The following is a 16,994-nucleotide window of genomic DNA, read 5'->3' on the forward strand; positions in this document are numbered from 1 at the left end:
AGAAGAAAGTTTCAGAAGAAAGTAGTGAAACAGGACAGGCTAGAGATTGCCTTAGGTATGGACAAAGCAAAACTCTTCACAGACATAGCAACAAAAACTGCAGGTTACATTTCAAACTTCCTGCTGCTGGAATGCAAAAAGGAAATCTATTACACAGACGTGCACAGAGACACACAGGTACCTTTCTGTCCGTCACTAATGCTAGTCCCTCCTATACTGGCTGAGTATATACCTGAGAAACAACATTAGTGTTGAAATATTGCCCTTTAGAAAGCTTGGAAATGGAGGGGAGCAGGGACAGAGAGTTGAGAGCAGAAAGAAGCGACAGTCTCTCCAGTTTCCTTCGCATCCTCCACAGCTCAGAACAAGGCCATACACCAGTGTGGACACAGCCCACTCAGAACAAGACCAAAGGAATATCAGTTCACAGCTCTACAAAGCACACCAGTGTCAGTACAACTGCGGGCAGGTCCCAACCCTCAAATCTGAAGAAAGTTGTTGCACTTTTGACAGACTCCTGTACAAGTGCTACGGGACAGCTGCATTCATGTTCAACAACGACTCCAGCTAGGCTACTTGCACCAGTGCTGGCTGCCAGTGGCTATTTGGTTTGATGGCAGAATCAAAGGCGCTTTAACAACTTGCAGTTAACTTCTCGTCAAAAACATACATTAGGCACATGAACAAAAAACAAGAGCTCAGAATAAATTAGCTTCTCAGCAGAAGAAAAGACACCTGGATTGCAGCATTTCACTGAGGTTCCAGAGAAGGCCGTACAGACACCTGCATGCTGGAAGGTAACTTTTTCAGCGGCTTGTCAGCAGACTGCTTGCCACTGGAAGGAGGAGACTGGACTCCGGGATCTAGCTGGGAAGACTTGGACTTGCGACTGGATAGCAGAGAATGTTTGTTAGATGTGGCATCTTTTGAGACAAGTTTTTCTTTTGTGGTAATGTTGGCATTGGTTTGAGAGGCTGGTGGGACGCCACCTTTATCCGGTTTGTCCTCCAGCACATTTTTACTGCCTGACTTGGAACTGACACTCCCTGTCTTTTTTGAAAGCATTGTTGTCTTCCCCAGGTCTGCCGACCTCCGCGTCTCCTTCTGCCTTAAGGCTGATTTAAAGAAAGACAAACCCTTCTCTTCCGACTTGCTGTCCCTCTTGAGGCCGGAGCGCGCCGCAGCGCTCGGGGAGCGCAGGTTGGCCATGGAGGAGCTGCGCACGTGCCTGCTGTCCACCGCCCTGCTGTCACTCCTGGAGTGGCTGATGCGCGGGGAGCTCGTCCTGGAGCCGCTGGTGACGCTCGTTTTGTCCGAGCCCAGGCTGACCTTGGAGCCCTCCCTGCTGAGGCTGCGCTCCGAAGTCCGGCTCTTCCCAGAGGAAGAGCCCTTAGTCAATGAGCCTGATGGGGTTTTCTTGGCAGCCGTGGAGGATGGAGAAGAACCTGACTTCTGCTTCTGTGGAGCTGAAGGGACAGACGCCTCCAGGGGCTTTGTGCTGTGGTCCTTCCTGGCCTGCGTGGGAGCAGGAGACCCGTGTCGCCCGCTGACCCTCGAGGAGTCTGCCTTACTTCGAGACCGGGAAGCTTTCTGAGAGCTCTTCAGTGGAGGGGAAGAGTGAGAGACTTTGCTCTCCTGGGTAGCTAAGACTGTCCTTCCCTTCCTCAAGCTTTTGTCTGGCTCAGAAGCTCCTTTGGAGCTGTGACCCTTCTTAGGGGTGTCATGTGCCTTCTCTGCAGCCAGCCCCGTCCCAGCTGGGGCTTTCACCTCCTTCACTGGGGAGCTGTCCACAGAATCGCTCTGGTCAACAAAGGCGATTTGATTGTTGTTATCAAAAGGGTCCAGAGCAGGGTGATTCCTGTCTGGCTGCACAGAGCTTTTCCCATAGCCATCTGAAAGGTCTGAGCTCGATGTCCTTACAACGGACTCTTCCCTGAACGCCCCTTCCATGACAGCCAAAGGGGCTCTGCGAGCTGTCCTGTGCTCCCGCCGACTGCTGTCACAGGGCTCCAAGTAGCTGCTAGAGAGATTCCTCAGGCTGCCAAAGCACGAGGTGGAAACTTTATCGTCAGCAGCTTCCCCAATCTTCTCCAGAGTGGAAGCAGAGGTATGTACTGGGGAATCTCCGGAGAAGCGTGATGGGGAGTTGGAGCGGAACTGCAGCTTTGCAGAGAGTGACCACGAGGGCCTGACACCATTCTCGCTCACTGCCAGCGGGCTGGTGACAGAGGATCTGGATGACAAGCTCTGACGCTGGACACTCCTTACAAACGGTCGAGTTGAAAATCCTCCTGCAGAGAAAGCACGCGGCAGGCTCAGTGGGAAAGCCAAGGCTGCAGCTGGTTTGCCCCACCCATGCACATTTCCCCACGAGAGCCAAGCAGCCCACCCACACCTCACCACGTCTCTCTCCATGCAGGCTGCAGGCACAGCTTCTTGCAAAAAAGCTGAACGAGGACTCCAACAACTGTTACGTGCTAGGGGTCACCCAGGAGCAGCTCTCTGAAGCCTCTAGCTGATAACCCAGATTCTTTTCTCATCCCTGAGCACCAGATCAAACACAAGGTTTGCACCTCCAAAGTCCTTGAAACTGGCAAGATCACCAGCTAGGATTATGATCCTGTATTAAAGAATATTTCCCAGAGCATTCTGTGAAAGGCAAAGTAGGATTCCTACCTCTAGATCAAGCGATGTAATTGTATTTAGTAAAACAAAATATAAGTATTCTAGAAGTGTGACTTCCATGGTTGGACCTGACAGCTGTCACAGCACTGCTGCAGGGACATCTCCACAGCAGCTTCCAAACGCTCTGACTGACCCATGAAGCTCTGCATTTTCAGAAGTTACAAGACAATGTGTGGAGGAACCAGGCAAAGCCAGGAACTGAACAGTAACTTGCACACATGGGTGAGTTTTCATCTCCCTCCTTGGGATCATCCATAAGCACAGCAGCAGGTAATTAGTGCTTATGTTAAATCTGCCAGGACTGTGTCAGCCACTCTGCAAAGGTGATGCAGTGAGACCCAGAGAGAACACTAGCACGAGAAGTTCCTGACTGAAAGGTTTTATTGATGGCGCTTGCTTTCTTTGAAAGGCTCCTTAAGGTTCCTGCCTGCTCTCCTCCTCCTTTTCCTATGAGACAGAAGCCCACCCGTGCTCCTGCCTGTCTCAGCTGGACTAACCACCCTTTGCAACCACAGACGTTGCAGCTGTTTTAGCAAGGATCGTGCCACAGGAAGACAAGCAGCCCCAGGAGGGGTACACACCATCATCTTCGCTGCGCTCCCCGGCGAGCTCCACGGACTCGGAGAGCGACGCGAGCGAGGTGCGGCGCGAGGAGGCGGCCGAGGCCACGCTGGGCTGCTTGCTGCCCGGGAGCCGGCTGACCCAGTGCTCGCACAGCGACGAGCTGGTGGAGCCTGCGGGACACACACACACATCAGCAGAGCCGGGCAGCCCTGGGTCAGGCACTGCTGCACTGCCCTGGGTCACATCTCACAGCCTGCGGGACACACACACACATCAGCAGAGCCGGGCAGCCCTGCGTCAGGCACTGCTGCACTGCCCTGGGTCACACCTGAGCCCAGAGCTGCCTCTCACAGCCTGCAGGACACACACACACGTCAGCAGAGGTGGGCAGCCCTGCGTCAGGCACTGCTGCACTGCCCTGGGTCACACCTGAGCCTGGAGCTGGCCCTCATGGTCCCAGCACCCACACACTGCCATGGGAATGGGGCTGTACTCTTGGGGAGCATTTATGGTCAGATCTGCACTTGCCCCAGTGTCCTGTGAATACCAGCACCCAGGCACTGGCATTTCAGCTGCCACCCCAAGGCCACAAAAATCCCTTTTTTCCGCAGAGGCCACGGCTCACCCTGCATTCCACCAACACACGCACTACGGGCACCTCCTTGGGACTGAGAGTGCTGCCACAGGGAAGGAGCGAGTGACGATTTGATGTCCTGCACAAGGGCAGCACTGAGCAGTCACCCGTGGGGCACAGGGGCTCCCCCATCTCCATCTCCCTGCCAAAACTGCCTTAGCAGAAGAGCTGGAAAGTTGCCATGGCCTCTGACACCCAGTCACAGACTCAGACAAGGCTCACTGAGTTCTGGGACACAACAGTGGGGGTTTAAGCAGAGCTGGGTGGAAAATTCCCCAGAAGGACAAAGCACCCAAGGAAGACAAGTCAGAGGCAGCCCTGGACAGGGCCAGCAGGGCCTACCTGCCACCGAGCTGTTGGCAGACCACGAGGGGATCGCTGTGCGCCGCTGGTAGAACAAGATGTAAGCGGTCTGCTTGCAGACTTCACTTTCAGAAAGCTGCTGAACTTCACTGTCATCGAAGCAGTACCACTGGCCATCAACAGAATTCTTGCAATAAGCTAAGGAATAATACATTACTGTAAGACTCTCTCACTCTTACTGCTCTCAGGTTTGCTGCATGACATTTAACATAAGGTTATCTGCTACGATGGACTCAGACAATGCGAGGGACAGATGGATTCTTGCATCATCTTCCAGTCTGACTGGCAAAATGGGAGCCTCAGGCTGCCAGAACATTATAAACAGCTTACATTTCAGGACTTTCTTTGTCCACCATTACCACTCAGAACAGAACATCATTTGGGGTGGCTTCACTCCCTTCACCCTCTGTAACTTGTGACACTGCTTCCATCAGTGACTCCCTTTCTGACTCCATACAGAAATATAACCAGCTTCTTTGTGAAAGGCTCCCCCACAGACAGCACAGCAGGACACTTGCCTGTATAATGTCCCCCTTGCATGGTGCCATGGTGGTTGCAGACAGCATACAGGTCATAGATGTAGTCCTCAGGATCCCTGCCGAGGCCATAGGGTTTCCTCCAAGGTGACCAGTGTGATGGCAGGCTCCAGCTGCTCTGGCTGCGTTTCACAACGTGAGGAGTCATGTCCAAGCCACTCAAGGGAAACTTAACCATGTTCTGAAGTTTCATCCTTCGGTCTCCTTCCTGAGTACAGAGAAGAGCACGAGCTGCAGAGGCCAAGGCCACCATGCCTGGGGAAACCCAGGTGAGGAACACATAGGGCACAATGGCTGCTTCTAAAGAGGGGAGGGAGTCTACTCACATCACTCAGCAGCCCCTCAGCAACACCACAGGCATCCTTACCTGTCTAAACCTTTTGAGATGTATGATGAGAACATCAGGTAAGGTCCAGAGGCTCAGTGTGATGCTACCCTGCTGCAGCTGCTTACAGTGTGGGCATCGCCACGCATCATCTGGGGCAAGCTACAAGGAACAGGCAGGACTGGGTGTTGGTTTGCGAATCCAAGGCAGCTTGCACCACACCCCTGCTCCCCTGCTGCCCCAAGCCCCGTGCAGACATTGACCCCCCTGCCTCATCTCCCTCCAGCACTTATTGAGCTCACTGGAAATGCAGGGTTCCCAGTGATGCTTTTCAAAGTGACAGGCAGAGATATGTGTGTCTCATTCAGGAGGCACTTTCTGCTGCAAGGCAGAATTCAGCCAGAATTCAGCTGCTGTGCAGAGGACTTTTTGCACCTTATAAACACCAGTGCCTTAGAATTGGAGAAGGAAAAGGAAAAACCAAGGCAAAAAGCAGGCAGGCTTGGCAGCCTGAAAAGTATTGTCTCAAGAAAACCAGTAGTAGAAAAAAAGCAGGGATAAAAAAGCAGAAAAAAACCAGAGCAGAAAGAAGAAAGGTGCACTTTGGATGCCCCTCTGACACCTCACTGCCCTCTGGGAACCCTCTCCTTCCTCTGTAGCTCCAACAGCCCAGAGTTACACACTGAAGACTCTCCCTGTCCCCCAAGCCTCCCCCGAGCCCAGTGCTCAGAGAACTCAGCAGCCACAGAGATTTAACTCTTCCCCCACCTCCAAAAGAACCAACAAGAGAGAAAGGTTCCCAAACTATCACAGTTCAGTCCTGGGTCCAAAGACTATCTCCAGACGAGCCCTTTGTGCAGCAGATCAGACCACCAAAGGAATTGAGATGGCTCCCGTGTGCAGGCAGGGGCCAGGTCAGAGCCCTCTCCAGCCTGCCTGCACCACCACCACTCCTGCCTCTCCAGCCTCACACAAAGGGCAGAGCCAGAGCAGGGTAGCAGCCACCTTCCTGCAGAACTGAACCCATGAAGCCACACTGTCCTCACCCTTTATAATATTCACTATATTTCACAGAGGAAATTGCCAAAGAGAGGACTAAGTTCTTGTATCAACATTTGAGAGGCAAAGAATCCAGCAGCAGGACCTCCCACAAGCTTCTCACTGCAGAGGAGCTCCGTTAGCAGCACAGATAACTAATCTTGTGTTACAAATCTATTCTCCTGTCACAAGGAATCAGTGTTTGCACAACAGAGCTGCCTGGAGTGAGGGAGCTCCTGCAGCATGTGAACAAGCCAGAGCACACAGTCTGTATCTACCTGTTCCTCTTTGGTGTACAGTTGGAAACACTGAGATAAAGTGCAGATCTGAGGTTGATGATGAAGCTCTCTCTGCTGGCGGACGCTTTCAGAGTCTGGAATATATTCCTCTTCTGTATTCACAAACAAGCTGCATCAGGGAGACACCACATTTACCAGCACATCCCCTTGCTCCCCAGGCTGCCCCTGCAGACAGGGGCTGGGCACAGGTGGAGTTTGAGTGGTCTCATGTTTGCTGAAGGATGCACAGTTCACACAAGCAAGCTGCAAGCAGCAATTGCAGGCTGAACACAGTTTAAGGTTTTTTACTTCATACTTACTAATCTTTAGTTTCTTTGTCCCATTCTACCACTAATTTCACATGAGCAGTTCCCCCCTGTCCGCATGACTTCAATGCCCTGCAGGGAGGAGCAGAAATAAGTCAGACCATCCTTCAATCCTAAGTCTACATTATCTTCTACAGGCATGTAATTTCTTTCCATAAGCCCTTCACCCTTCCTTCACTTCCACAGCTGAGGTTTGCAAAGGAGTAAAAGGAATTCACACAGCAAAACACTTGTCAAAGCTGGTAAATGCCTGCACCCAAGTATGCAAGTGCTGTAAGGCAACACACACCTGTTACAGATCAGGCATTTATCAACATTCCAAAGAACAACAGGCACAAGAAAAAAATTAAAAATAGTGAGAGTAATATTTTCATTCTGTTCTCCATTTCCAGGGAGGACAGACTCCAGATGGCATGACACACAACTGAGGTATTCTCACACAGCTCCCTCATTTCCCTGCTCCTCGGGCCCCTGCAGTGCGTTCCACACATCCTCACCAGGACTGTTCATTTCTGCACGGCAAACACCGAGCTCCCAGCTAGCACAGCTCCCTGCACTGCTGGGCAGCACGCAGCACCGAGGGCCAGCTCACCTTTCCACGGTTGGGTGGCAGAGGGGTCGCTCCTCCTGAGGTAGCAAGTATGTTATGCCCACAACACTGACCACTCGCAAGCTGAATGGGCAAACCTGCCATAAGAGAACAGAGACACCTCAGTGCCTCCAACCCAGCCTGCCCCTGGCTGACAAAGACTTCACCCGAGAACACGTTTGACATGACAAAGCAAATGTACAAGGTCTCAAAGATGCCTGTGCCAATGAGCTGACAGAGGGCTGAGCAATGGAACCTGTGCATGCAACAGCTCACGTTTGTCTCACCTGCAAGCAGGCTGCAGGCCGCAGGAAATACTGCATCTTCTCCAGTATTTCCTTCTGCAGAATATCCCAAGCAATTGTTTTTTCCAAGTGCAACACAAAGGGCAAGCCAAACCTATGGGAAGGAGAAGTATTTGAGGAACAATTAAAAGGTTATCCTGTTCAGCAATCAGAACCCCAAACTGCATGGGAGAACTTCATGTGAACTTCTGTGAAGCTTCAGAGGCTGAGGCAGTTCTCAGCCTCCAGCTGATACAAATGCCTTTGCCATGGTTGTTTCTCACTTCCCTCCTTCCCCCCATTTTCACTCCAATTAAAAATTCCCACCCATAACAGGGTCTGGTCAAACATGCTGCTCTCAAACCAGACAAAGGTGGTGTATCCTCTCAACTGGGCTGCATTTGTTTCTTTGCAGGAATGCAATACTTGAAGTTCACCAAAATTAGAAATATTTTGCTGCACCCATTCATGCTTTTTGACCAACAAGTTCTTTAGCACCTGATGCTGCTCCTTCACCTGAGCCTGTACTACAGGACAGTAAAATCCAGGTCATTTAGGAAGCAGCCAGAAGAGTAACTCCAGCCGTGCTGCTGCCAGTCACCTTTTGCTCTGCTGTCCAGTGCACGCTCTGTTACACACCAGCAAGACAATCTTGTCATTTGCTGCTAGTTTAGGAGAGGACTGTTCCAGTTTTCCAGACTTCACCATTCCTTGAGAGTAAGCTATTGTTCGGGAGTGCTCAGTGCCACATTTCAAGTTATTCAGGTTATTGTTCACATGTATTCCTGAAAAATTAGGAGAAAGGAAACATTTCATTATGTCATTTGCCTTTAGTGCCCTGATGCCCCCCTCAAGAAGCCCTCCTTGGGCTACAGAGGAGAAGGTCAGTGTGGAATCAGAAGCTTTTTCATGACTTGGACAAAGGCTTCAAAGAGCAACTTCCTTCCACAGTGTTTCTTTAGAGAAGGACATTATACACAAGTGCTCCCCATCTGAATTTCACAGCAGGTTGTACAAGCACTCCAGCTTTTACGGCCTGCAAGAAACACTGAAGAGCCAAGAACCCAACTTGCTACTTTCAATAATAAAATTTGCCTTTGATTACACTCCATCTGCCCAGGATACCATGATTCCCTTTCAGTGAGCAGCAATGCAGAGGCCGAGGAGTTTGAGCTTGGAAAGAGAAAGTGTTTGCTCGTTCCTGAGACTGTTTATTCATCACTAGCAATCTGATTTTAAACAACACAATTTCAGTGGCTTCATCTGGTCCCTAGCAGGCCTTTAAATTAAGCCTGACAAGAGATTTCCCATTAAGCCAGCCTGGCCTGCAGCATCAGCCCCGAGAAGAGGCAGAGAGGAGTGTACAGCACTGCTTGATAACCTCCCAGCTGACAACACTATTAAATCTTCCGGAACGAGCCTGGACAAAGTCAGAGCTGAAATCAATACACCAGAACATCAACAGCTTGTGGGACTCATTCTTTTCCCACACAAACCTCCCTCACTAGCCACCGGAGGTGGGCATTAAGAGTTATTGACTCACCTCTCTGACTGAGGATGCCCTCAGGCCTGAAGATCTCTGGGGTCTCAAAGGCAAAGATGCAGTCGCTCTCGTGGATGGTGTCCAAGTCGTCGGTGTCGCAGAAGGAGCGATGGAACCCATCGTAGTACATCTCTGTCAGCACGATCTGCAGGCACCAGGAGCAAACCAGAACCCATCAAAGCACCGACCCCAGCTCAGTGCCCCATCTCTCAGCTGGGGTTTTCCTGCTAAGGGATGGCACTCCTCAACACACCCTGTCATCAGCCAGGAGCAAGGAACAGGGAGAAGGACAGCCACAAATGAGAAGCTGAGGTAAAAGCAACATATGGACAGGTTTTGGTGGAATTCAACAGCTTTCCTGAAGCTCTTCCTACAGAGGAATTTGCTGTGGTTGCCTCCCTGCCAGCACGCACACCATGGGGTCAGGCAGGTCTGCACACTGCACTGAGGGCTATTCCAACATCACTAGGATCCAAACAGCAATGCACAGGGAAAAGCATGATCCAGATTTCCAGCACTACCTCGCTTCCCTGTTCAACCATGGGCAGCCAATTCCAATTCCTATACGTCCAACGAGGGACAAAAGCTTCCCCTCTCCCTCCCAGTGCAGGGAGGGCGCCCAGGTGAGCAGCCCAGCCCCTTACCTGCTCCGTGGGTATCTTGGTTTCCGAGGACACGGCCTCGCGCAGCCTGGCCACGGTTCCGGAGATGGGCACGGCCACGCCGATGCGCATGCAGTGCGAGCACTTGCCCTGGTACACCACGGTGACGTAGAGAGGCCTGCGGAGAGCATGGCAGCACTGCCAGGCTGGGCTCAGCACCGCTGGGCACTGCCCGAGCAGCCTGAGCCCAGCCTGGGCACATCCAGGCTGCCCACCAGGTACAGGGCCCTCCTGGCTGTCCGGATCCACCTCACTGCAGCTGCACTCAGCCACAGCCTGACAAGGGTGTTTGCTCACAGACTCCTTTCCTACTATATGGCCTGGTGTTACCTGCTCCCACAAGCAGAACATCTCAAAAGGGCCCACAAAGTTAAAACCAAAACTGTCTAGGAGAAAGCAATCAACTTTCCAGCAGAGATCCAGTAAGAAAGCTGGGGACAGTCAGTATAAGACAGCACCCTGAAGTACTTGGAGAGCTGCTGCTGGGAACAGGCTGCCTCAATCCTGCCTCCAACAGCAGCCAGCAGCAGTACTCCGGAGAGAACAGGGAGGGGACACCTTCCCTGGACAGCCCACTCAGCCTCCACCCAGTGGTGAAGCAGGGATTTCCAGAGCAAACGTGACAGTAATGTTTCATCTGCCCTATCACTGCTCTGTTCCACTGCTTCTGGAACCTACACAAGTTTTCTGGATGCAAACACCAGGTGAAGGAGTTTGTTTATACTACAGGTACTTTTGCTGTGCATCCCTATCTTCACTTTGAATGTTTTATCTGGATTTTTTTCCTCCCCTGAAGTTTTTTCTTTATTTGCATCAGCTGTCTTTCAAAAAAGCAAAACATTTTGGAGAAACATTTTAGCTTCAGTTTTCGAAATTGGAGTGATCAGTGAGGCTGTTCTCAAAAACCAAAGTGTTTCATCCTTTTCCCTTTTTTAATTTTAAAATGTTATAAATCAAGTGAACAGCAAAATATTTTGGTTATGTGAAGCAAAGACTTTTTCTCCCAAAATTAATTCTATAGGAAGGAGAGGCCTTTCAAGTAAAAGCCTCAATTTTCCATTTGACCTAAAAAGCAAAACATTAATCCCCGTATGATGCTATCCATCCATTTTAATGACTTATCAGAAATGTTGCTGGTGCTGTCTCCTGCAGGAGCAGGAGAGCAGGGGAAGGCGCCAAGAGGGGGGACAGCTCCGTACCGGGTGTGCGGCAGAGGGATGGGCAGCGAGATGCACAGGAAGGGGTCGAAGGTGTTGCTCTGCTTCTGGCAGTGAGGGCACGTCAGGGAGGACCTGGGACAACATGGAAACAGGGCACAGTTACACCTCACCCCACTGGCAGTGTACCAACCACCAAATCCCATATCACCACGGGAAACCTGGACGGGTTTTGCCTTTGGGGAGAGGTGAAGTTACAGGACAGGGACAGAGACAGCCGGCACTGCGGTGCACACAGCCCTTACACAGGGAAAGCTCCAGATGAGAGTCCATTTTCATTCCCATTCAGAATCAATCTGCACCTGACAAAGGGTTTGTGTCTTAGACCAGGCTTAAGGTTTTAGCTTTGCAAAGGAAAAGTTGGCAAATACTGGGGAGGAAGCCCAGCAATTTAATTCTTACAGGAGTACAGGCACAAGTCATCAAGGAACACTGGTGATTCAGCTGTTCTCTTCCAATAGCTCTAAATTAGAAAGCTCTCTTCTCAGAAAGAAGAGAAACCCAAGGGAAAGCCCTGAAGGGACAGTGATACCTTCACTCAGAATTCCCAAGTGCCAGATGACCAGCACTCTGCACTCACTGGAGGATCCCAAACTCCCAGGCACCTCTGGATCCTGCCACGGGCTCTGACAGTCAGGGTGAGCCCCAGAGCACTAGGCTTTCCTGAGCCTTTGCCCAGGAAGCACTGACTCACTCTCAGGATGCACAGGAACAGGTGTAATGGTACATACTGCAGATTTACACAGAATATACCAGTTTTGAAGCAGTGAAATTCTCTCTTTCCTCTAGAGCAAGGTCTTAGTTCAGCAGGAATTCAGAAGCAGCTGTTAACAGAGTGACACCAGTCCCAACTGTACTGGGAGCCAGTGTCAGTTTAGAATCATACTGGGGTCACCCATACATTCAACAAATTTACAGAATACCTTACCTGTACTGGGCTTGAAAGAGTTCCTGCACAAAAGTGCTGCTGATGGGAAAGGCTGGGCCCTCAAGCAGCACATCATCCTCCAGCGGCGGCTAAAAGAGAGAACAAACCCCTGAGGCACACCAAGGTGTGGGGGGAGCACCAAGAGGGTGCCCCAGAACCCCAGTCAGATTGTACTTTCCTTAGCCAAAATCACTGGGAAAATGCCACAAGCATTTTTAACTACCAAGCACACTCTGCTCCGAGGGGTGGGCATGCAGGAAGGTGAGGTGGGCAGGGCAGCCCCAGGAAGGGCATGGGGCTCACACCTGACAGGGTCTGGCAGCCCCCAGTAAACCCTCCTGGCTATTGCAGAGCCGCTCAAACACAACTACCCCAGGGAGCACTAGCCAGAGGGATTAGTGGAACATTCCCAGGGCAGAAACAAACATTATTTTAACGCAAGCTTTTGTTCCGTTTGAACTACCGAAGCTGAGAAGCCAATGGGGAGAACTACTTTAACAGGAAAGCCTGTGTGCGAGTTAGACTCCCACAGTGTCCCCCAGCAGCACCCCTTACCTTGAGTGGAGGCATGCCACCAGAATTCACCACGTTGTTGAGGTCCTCGTGGACTCTGTCGAGCAGCCAAAGCAGGAACTCCTGTGCATCGTGCTGGGCGTTGCCGCGGTACTGCATCGCGTTCTTGGACACGATGTTCTGTGGGGAGAAGAGACCCTGCAGCAACAGCCAACGCACAGCTGGGGCCACTCCAGCACACCTACCCTGCCTCACATAGCACCCGACACTGCTGCCCTCATGAAACCTTCTGTTTGCTCCAGCTGAAGCAAAACAACAAGTTAGTGCCCACACACTCTGTCTTGCTGACTGCAGTTTTGGTGGGGTCACACTTTTCCCAAAACCTTGATGCAGGTGATCAATGCTAATCTAGGTCTACAGTTCCTGGACTCAGCCAGGATCAGAACATCTAAATCACAGATACTTCTGCAGTCTGATCATCGTCACGCAGGTAGAGCAAAATTACTTCCCATTAGCACTCTGTCAAGCACAGGAGTAGGACAGACCACCATGGAATTTTTTCCACTGGGTATCAAGACTCCACTATGCATAACTCACTCATCCTAAACACTATCTCCTACTGCCATCCCAGCCAGGGAGGTGCAGCTTTCCCTGGACACAAGGAACCGTGGCACCCCAGAGCCAATGCTCCCCATGCTGGAGCAGCACCTGTCCCATGCTGTGCTGCACCTACATCTTGGCACACCTGTGTGAACAGAGAAAAACTGTTCACACAGGACTGTGACTGACAGAGCAGGGTCCCCAGGAGGGACAGCGGCAGGGAAGAGGCCAGACAGCACCTGCAGGGCAGGAATGGGTGGGAAGGAGCCCAGGCCCAGCAGGCTGCACATGTGCCTCGTGCCAGAGCTCCTCCACTCCTCTAATCAGAGTTGGCAACAGATTCGAGAAATGAGGTTGGGCTGCTCGCTTTATCCCTCTGAAAATGGGGTCACCAGAGAGGGGGGTGGTGATGAAAGAGGCAGGAAAGGACTGATAAACATACACCCTCTATGCTCTATAATCTGTCCACTGTCTCAAGGCTGCAAAATAATGGGAAACAGAAATAATCTGCTCTCATTACATATGTGCAGACCTTCTGATAGCAGATTTACTGCCCTCGCTGTGCAGGGACCAGTACTCTCCCACATAAAATACGTGCACACAGCTTGAACCATGGGAGCAGTCCCTAGCCAACACTCTGTGCCACACTGGTGTGATCCCAGCACCTCTGAAAGGGGGACATGGCGGGGTTCTCATAAGGACTTCAGGATCCAGGCTAGTACTTGTTATTGCCTCTTCCCCAGAGGCACATCACTCCAGTCCAGAGCCTCCCTGGCTTTTGCTGATGCGTGTCCCTGGTGATGCAGTGTGCCCAGAGAGCAGCCAGGCTGTACCAATCCCAAGCACAGTGAACAGGGATGCACAGCAGTCACATGCCCTGCTCTGTATCTGTGCCACTGCTCGGCTCAGCAGCATCTCCATGATAATTGCTCTGCTTTCCTCAGCACTCTTGCAGCCTGAGTGGACTAAGGATAAAGAGCTGCCTGTGGAGACACATCACAAGATGTTGGAAGTGATTCAGGAAGCACTACAAAATATCAGATGCAACTTCCTCACGAGAGGCTCTGCTAAACAAACACTCCAGCATCAGCAGCGTGTTCCCAGCACCACTAACAGCTCCTGCCAGCGCTGCTACAAGTGGGTGTGTGGCTGCTGCTCCAGGGAATGCCCTGTGCCCTCCTCCCAGCCCCTGTCAGGGGCTACAGGTGGGTCTGTGACTGCTGAAACCCCTGTGGCTGCTGCTCCAGGGAATGCTGTGTGTGTGTGCCCTCCTCCCAGCCCGTGTCAGGGGCTGTGGCAGCAACCCCAAACACGCAGGGTGTGGGGAAAACAATGGACACAGAACAGTCAGTGCTGAGGGACGTGATTAAATCTGAGAGACAGAGGTGCCGACTCAAATTAACAACTTAACAACTGAGACAAATACCACGAACTCCCATAGGGCAGGCCCCCAGGCTGATGGGTCAGCACCAAACACAGCCCCACACACCTCCCTGCTCTCTGGTGGGCTGAGGGCAGCAGGCAGAACAGCATGGGGGTCCCCAGGGCCCTAGGCAACAGACAGGGCTGTACAGCATGGGGGTCCCCACAGCCCTGTGCTGTGGATGGGGCACTGCAGCCCCTCAGCAGCCAGACTGGCCATTCCTGAACAGCTCCAGGAACATTTGACAGGCAAAGCAGACAAATGAGCAAGAGCCTCATCACTGAGCACTGGCCAGCCAGCACCTCTCCATATTTACTTTCCAAGTCTGCCCTTCCAGCCCAGCAGAAGGTTTCTTGCTCTTGCCATAACCCTAAACTTTCACCCCTCTTTTGCTCATCACTTAAGACAACACCTAATTTTGCTGGTCCTGCAGTAATGCAACAGCAACTGTAACTGGATTCAGACACAGGGTTAGGAGGCAAATGCTCAAAAACACATGAAAACCACCACATTTACCAACCCCCAGGAGCCATTAATCCTCTGCCCCTAATCTGGTTCTCCTGTAAGCAGAGCTGGCACATCTGACCAGCCTCTGTCCAGCATTGCAGGGTGCTAAGAATGACTCTGGAACAATTCTGATGCGGCTGGTTCAGCTGTGAGGCACCAGGGGTGGGCACGGACGCTGACACTGCCTCCCAACACCTTCCACAATGCACAGCACCTCCAGCCCTCTCCTCAGCTCAGCCCCTGTGAGCCTCGTAGGTGGGTGGATCCTCCATTCCACCAGAATGCAGTGGGACACAGACTACCCGAGTGAAGTGGCTCCACCCAAAGAGATAAGGGGAAAAATCAAAATTCCCCATCAATCCCACTTATGTACCCCTAATACAAGCACCCTACAACCTTATCAGTCCCTGCCTGTCCATGAAGCAGATCTATAGCAAAGACACATTATCGTTTTTACCAGGCCACTGAAAGTTTAATAATAATTCATCTACTGCTCCAAATAGATGCAATAAATAGATCAAAACAGAGCTGAACCACTGGCCTCTTCTTTGCTGCTATTATTGTTCCAGATCACAAAGACAACGAGAGGAAAAATGCCAGGCTGCTACCTTCCAGCGTGGCCCTGCTAGCAAGCAACTGTGGAAGGATTTGCAGATACAAAGTCAGCTCAGCAGAGACCTGACCCAATGACACACATGAGCAGGAGAGAAAGGCCATTCTTTATCTTCTGTCCAACAGTGAGTTATGCTCAAGAACGTTATTTCTCTTGTTCAAGCCCACAGCCACAGTTTTGTGTTTGAGTAAGTTCTACAGCAGACAACCAGCTACCTGAATTGCCCTCTCTGCTCACACACAGACAGCTCTTCCCCCTCTCTGGAGATGCTCTTTTCTGGGGAGACCAGTACCCAGGCAGCAGCGTGGCTCAGCCCCAGGGCTCAGGAAGGGAGCTCCTCCATTCAGGGGCAGAGGAGATCCCTGTGGGCTCGGCCTTAGCACAGGCATCACACAGGGAAAAGGGAGCTTTGCTGGCAGGAGGTCTGTCACAGCGGCCAGGGCAGGACAAAGCTCTGCTCCCTGGCCTCTGGGCAGCCAGAGGCACCAGGCTCTGGAGGCAGCAGCCCGTGTCCCCACACAGTCCTGCCCTGTGCAAGGCAGAGGGGAATAAGCACAGCCCTAACGAGAATAGCTCAGGAAGCAAAGCCATGAGGAGCACTACAGGGAGCAGCACAGCAGCACCAGAGGGATTCTACACCACGTTCAACAAGCCCAGACAAGAAGCATCATCGCCCTGCCCCTATAACACCTCTCATGCCAGCAGCTACTCTCACCCTCCCAGGCTGAAGCCTGTTAATCCTCATTAAGCACCATCCTTGTGCCGTAGGGAGAGAGTGAAGCTTGCCCAGATGATGCTGTGCAGTGTGCACAGACACAGGCAGGATGTGTGCTGCACTGCCCAGCTGGCACACTCCTCCCCAGGCCCTTCCCAGGAGGGCAGCTCCTGCTGCCAGGAGGCACTGCCAGGAGCCAGCGCTGGCTGCCAGGGGAATTCACCTTACAAAGAGCAGAGAGCCCAAATTGCTCAGCAAGAACTTGTTCTCCTGCTACACTGCTAGGGCAACTGGTGGGATTGAAAAGAATAAGGGATTGAGGAGCGGGAGAATGCCACAAACGTGAAGCAGCCCAGTAAAGGACTATCAGTAAATGCTGGCACAGAGGGCACACAGGAAGGCTGGGCTCAGAGCCCAAGGAGCTGCACACCTGCACCTCTCCTGCTCTCCCCAGGCTCTGCTGCGGGTCCCAAGCTGGACACAGAAACTGAGATGGGAGGATCCCATCATTGCCATTCTGAGAAGCCTCCCCTTGCACGTTACAACAAACACTCACTTCAGTGACACAGCCATATGCAAACAAGTTCATTAGCAGTGCTGTGCTGAAATGGCAGGGAGAATGGGCTCACTCCAATGAAGTGTGGCCATGTG

General features: G+C 51.9%; 1 protein-coding gene across 1 annotated transcript in view; it reads right to left on the bottom strand.

Annotated features, from left to right (window-relative positions):
* USP31 (ubiquitin specific peptidase 31) overlaps positions 1 to 16,994 on the bottom strand; it is a 22,857-nt gene continuing 5,863 nt past the window's right edge. The window contains exons 2-16 of the mRNA XM_005494507.4: positions 12,528 to 12,665; positions 11,973 to 12,061; positions 11,027 to 11,119; positions 9,810 to 9,945; positions 9,166 to 9,310; positions 8,224 to 8,407; positions 7,626 to 7,737; positions 7,342 to 7,436; positions 6,744 to 6,821; positions 6,424 to 6,553; positions 5,150 to 5,269; positions 4,765 to 4,990; positions 4,226 to 4,384; positions 3,267 to 3,419; positions 1 to 2,291 (exon numbers count right to left, since the gene is read on the bottom strand). Coding sequence (XP_005494564.1) covers positions 751 to 2,291; positions 3,267 to 3,419; positions 4,226 to 4,384; positions 4,765 to 4,990; positions 5,150 to 5,269; positions 6,424 to 6,553; positions 6,744 to 6,821; positions 7,342 to 7,436; positions 7,626 to 7,737; positions 8,224 to 8,407; positions 9,166 to 9,310; positions 9,810 to 9,945; positions 11,027 to 11,119; positions 11,973 to 12,061; positions 12,528 to 12,665 — 3,399 coding nt within the window. The 3' untranslated portion in view covers positions 1 to 750. The remainder of the gene's footprint in view (positions 2,292 to 3,266; positions 3,420 to 4,225; positions 4,385 to 4,764; positions 4,991 to 5,149; positions 5,270 to 6,423; positions 6,554 to 6,743; positions 6,822 to 7,341; positions 7,437 to 7,625; positions 7,738 to 8,223; positions 8,408 to 9,165; positions 9,311 to 9,809; positions 9,946 to 11,026; positions 11,120 to 11,972; positions 12,062 to 12,527; positions 12,666 to 16,994) is intronic.

This window comes from Zonotrichia albicollis, chromosome 16 (genome assembly GCF_047830755.1).
Source record: "Zonotrichia albicollis isolate bZonAlb1 chromosome 16, bZonAlb1.hap1, whole genome shotgun sequence".
Lineage (NCBI taxonomy): Eukaryota > Metazoa > Chordata > Aves > Passeriformes > Passerellidae > Zonotrichia > Zonotrichia albicollis.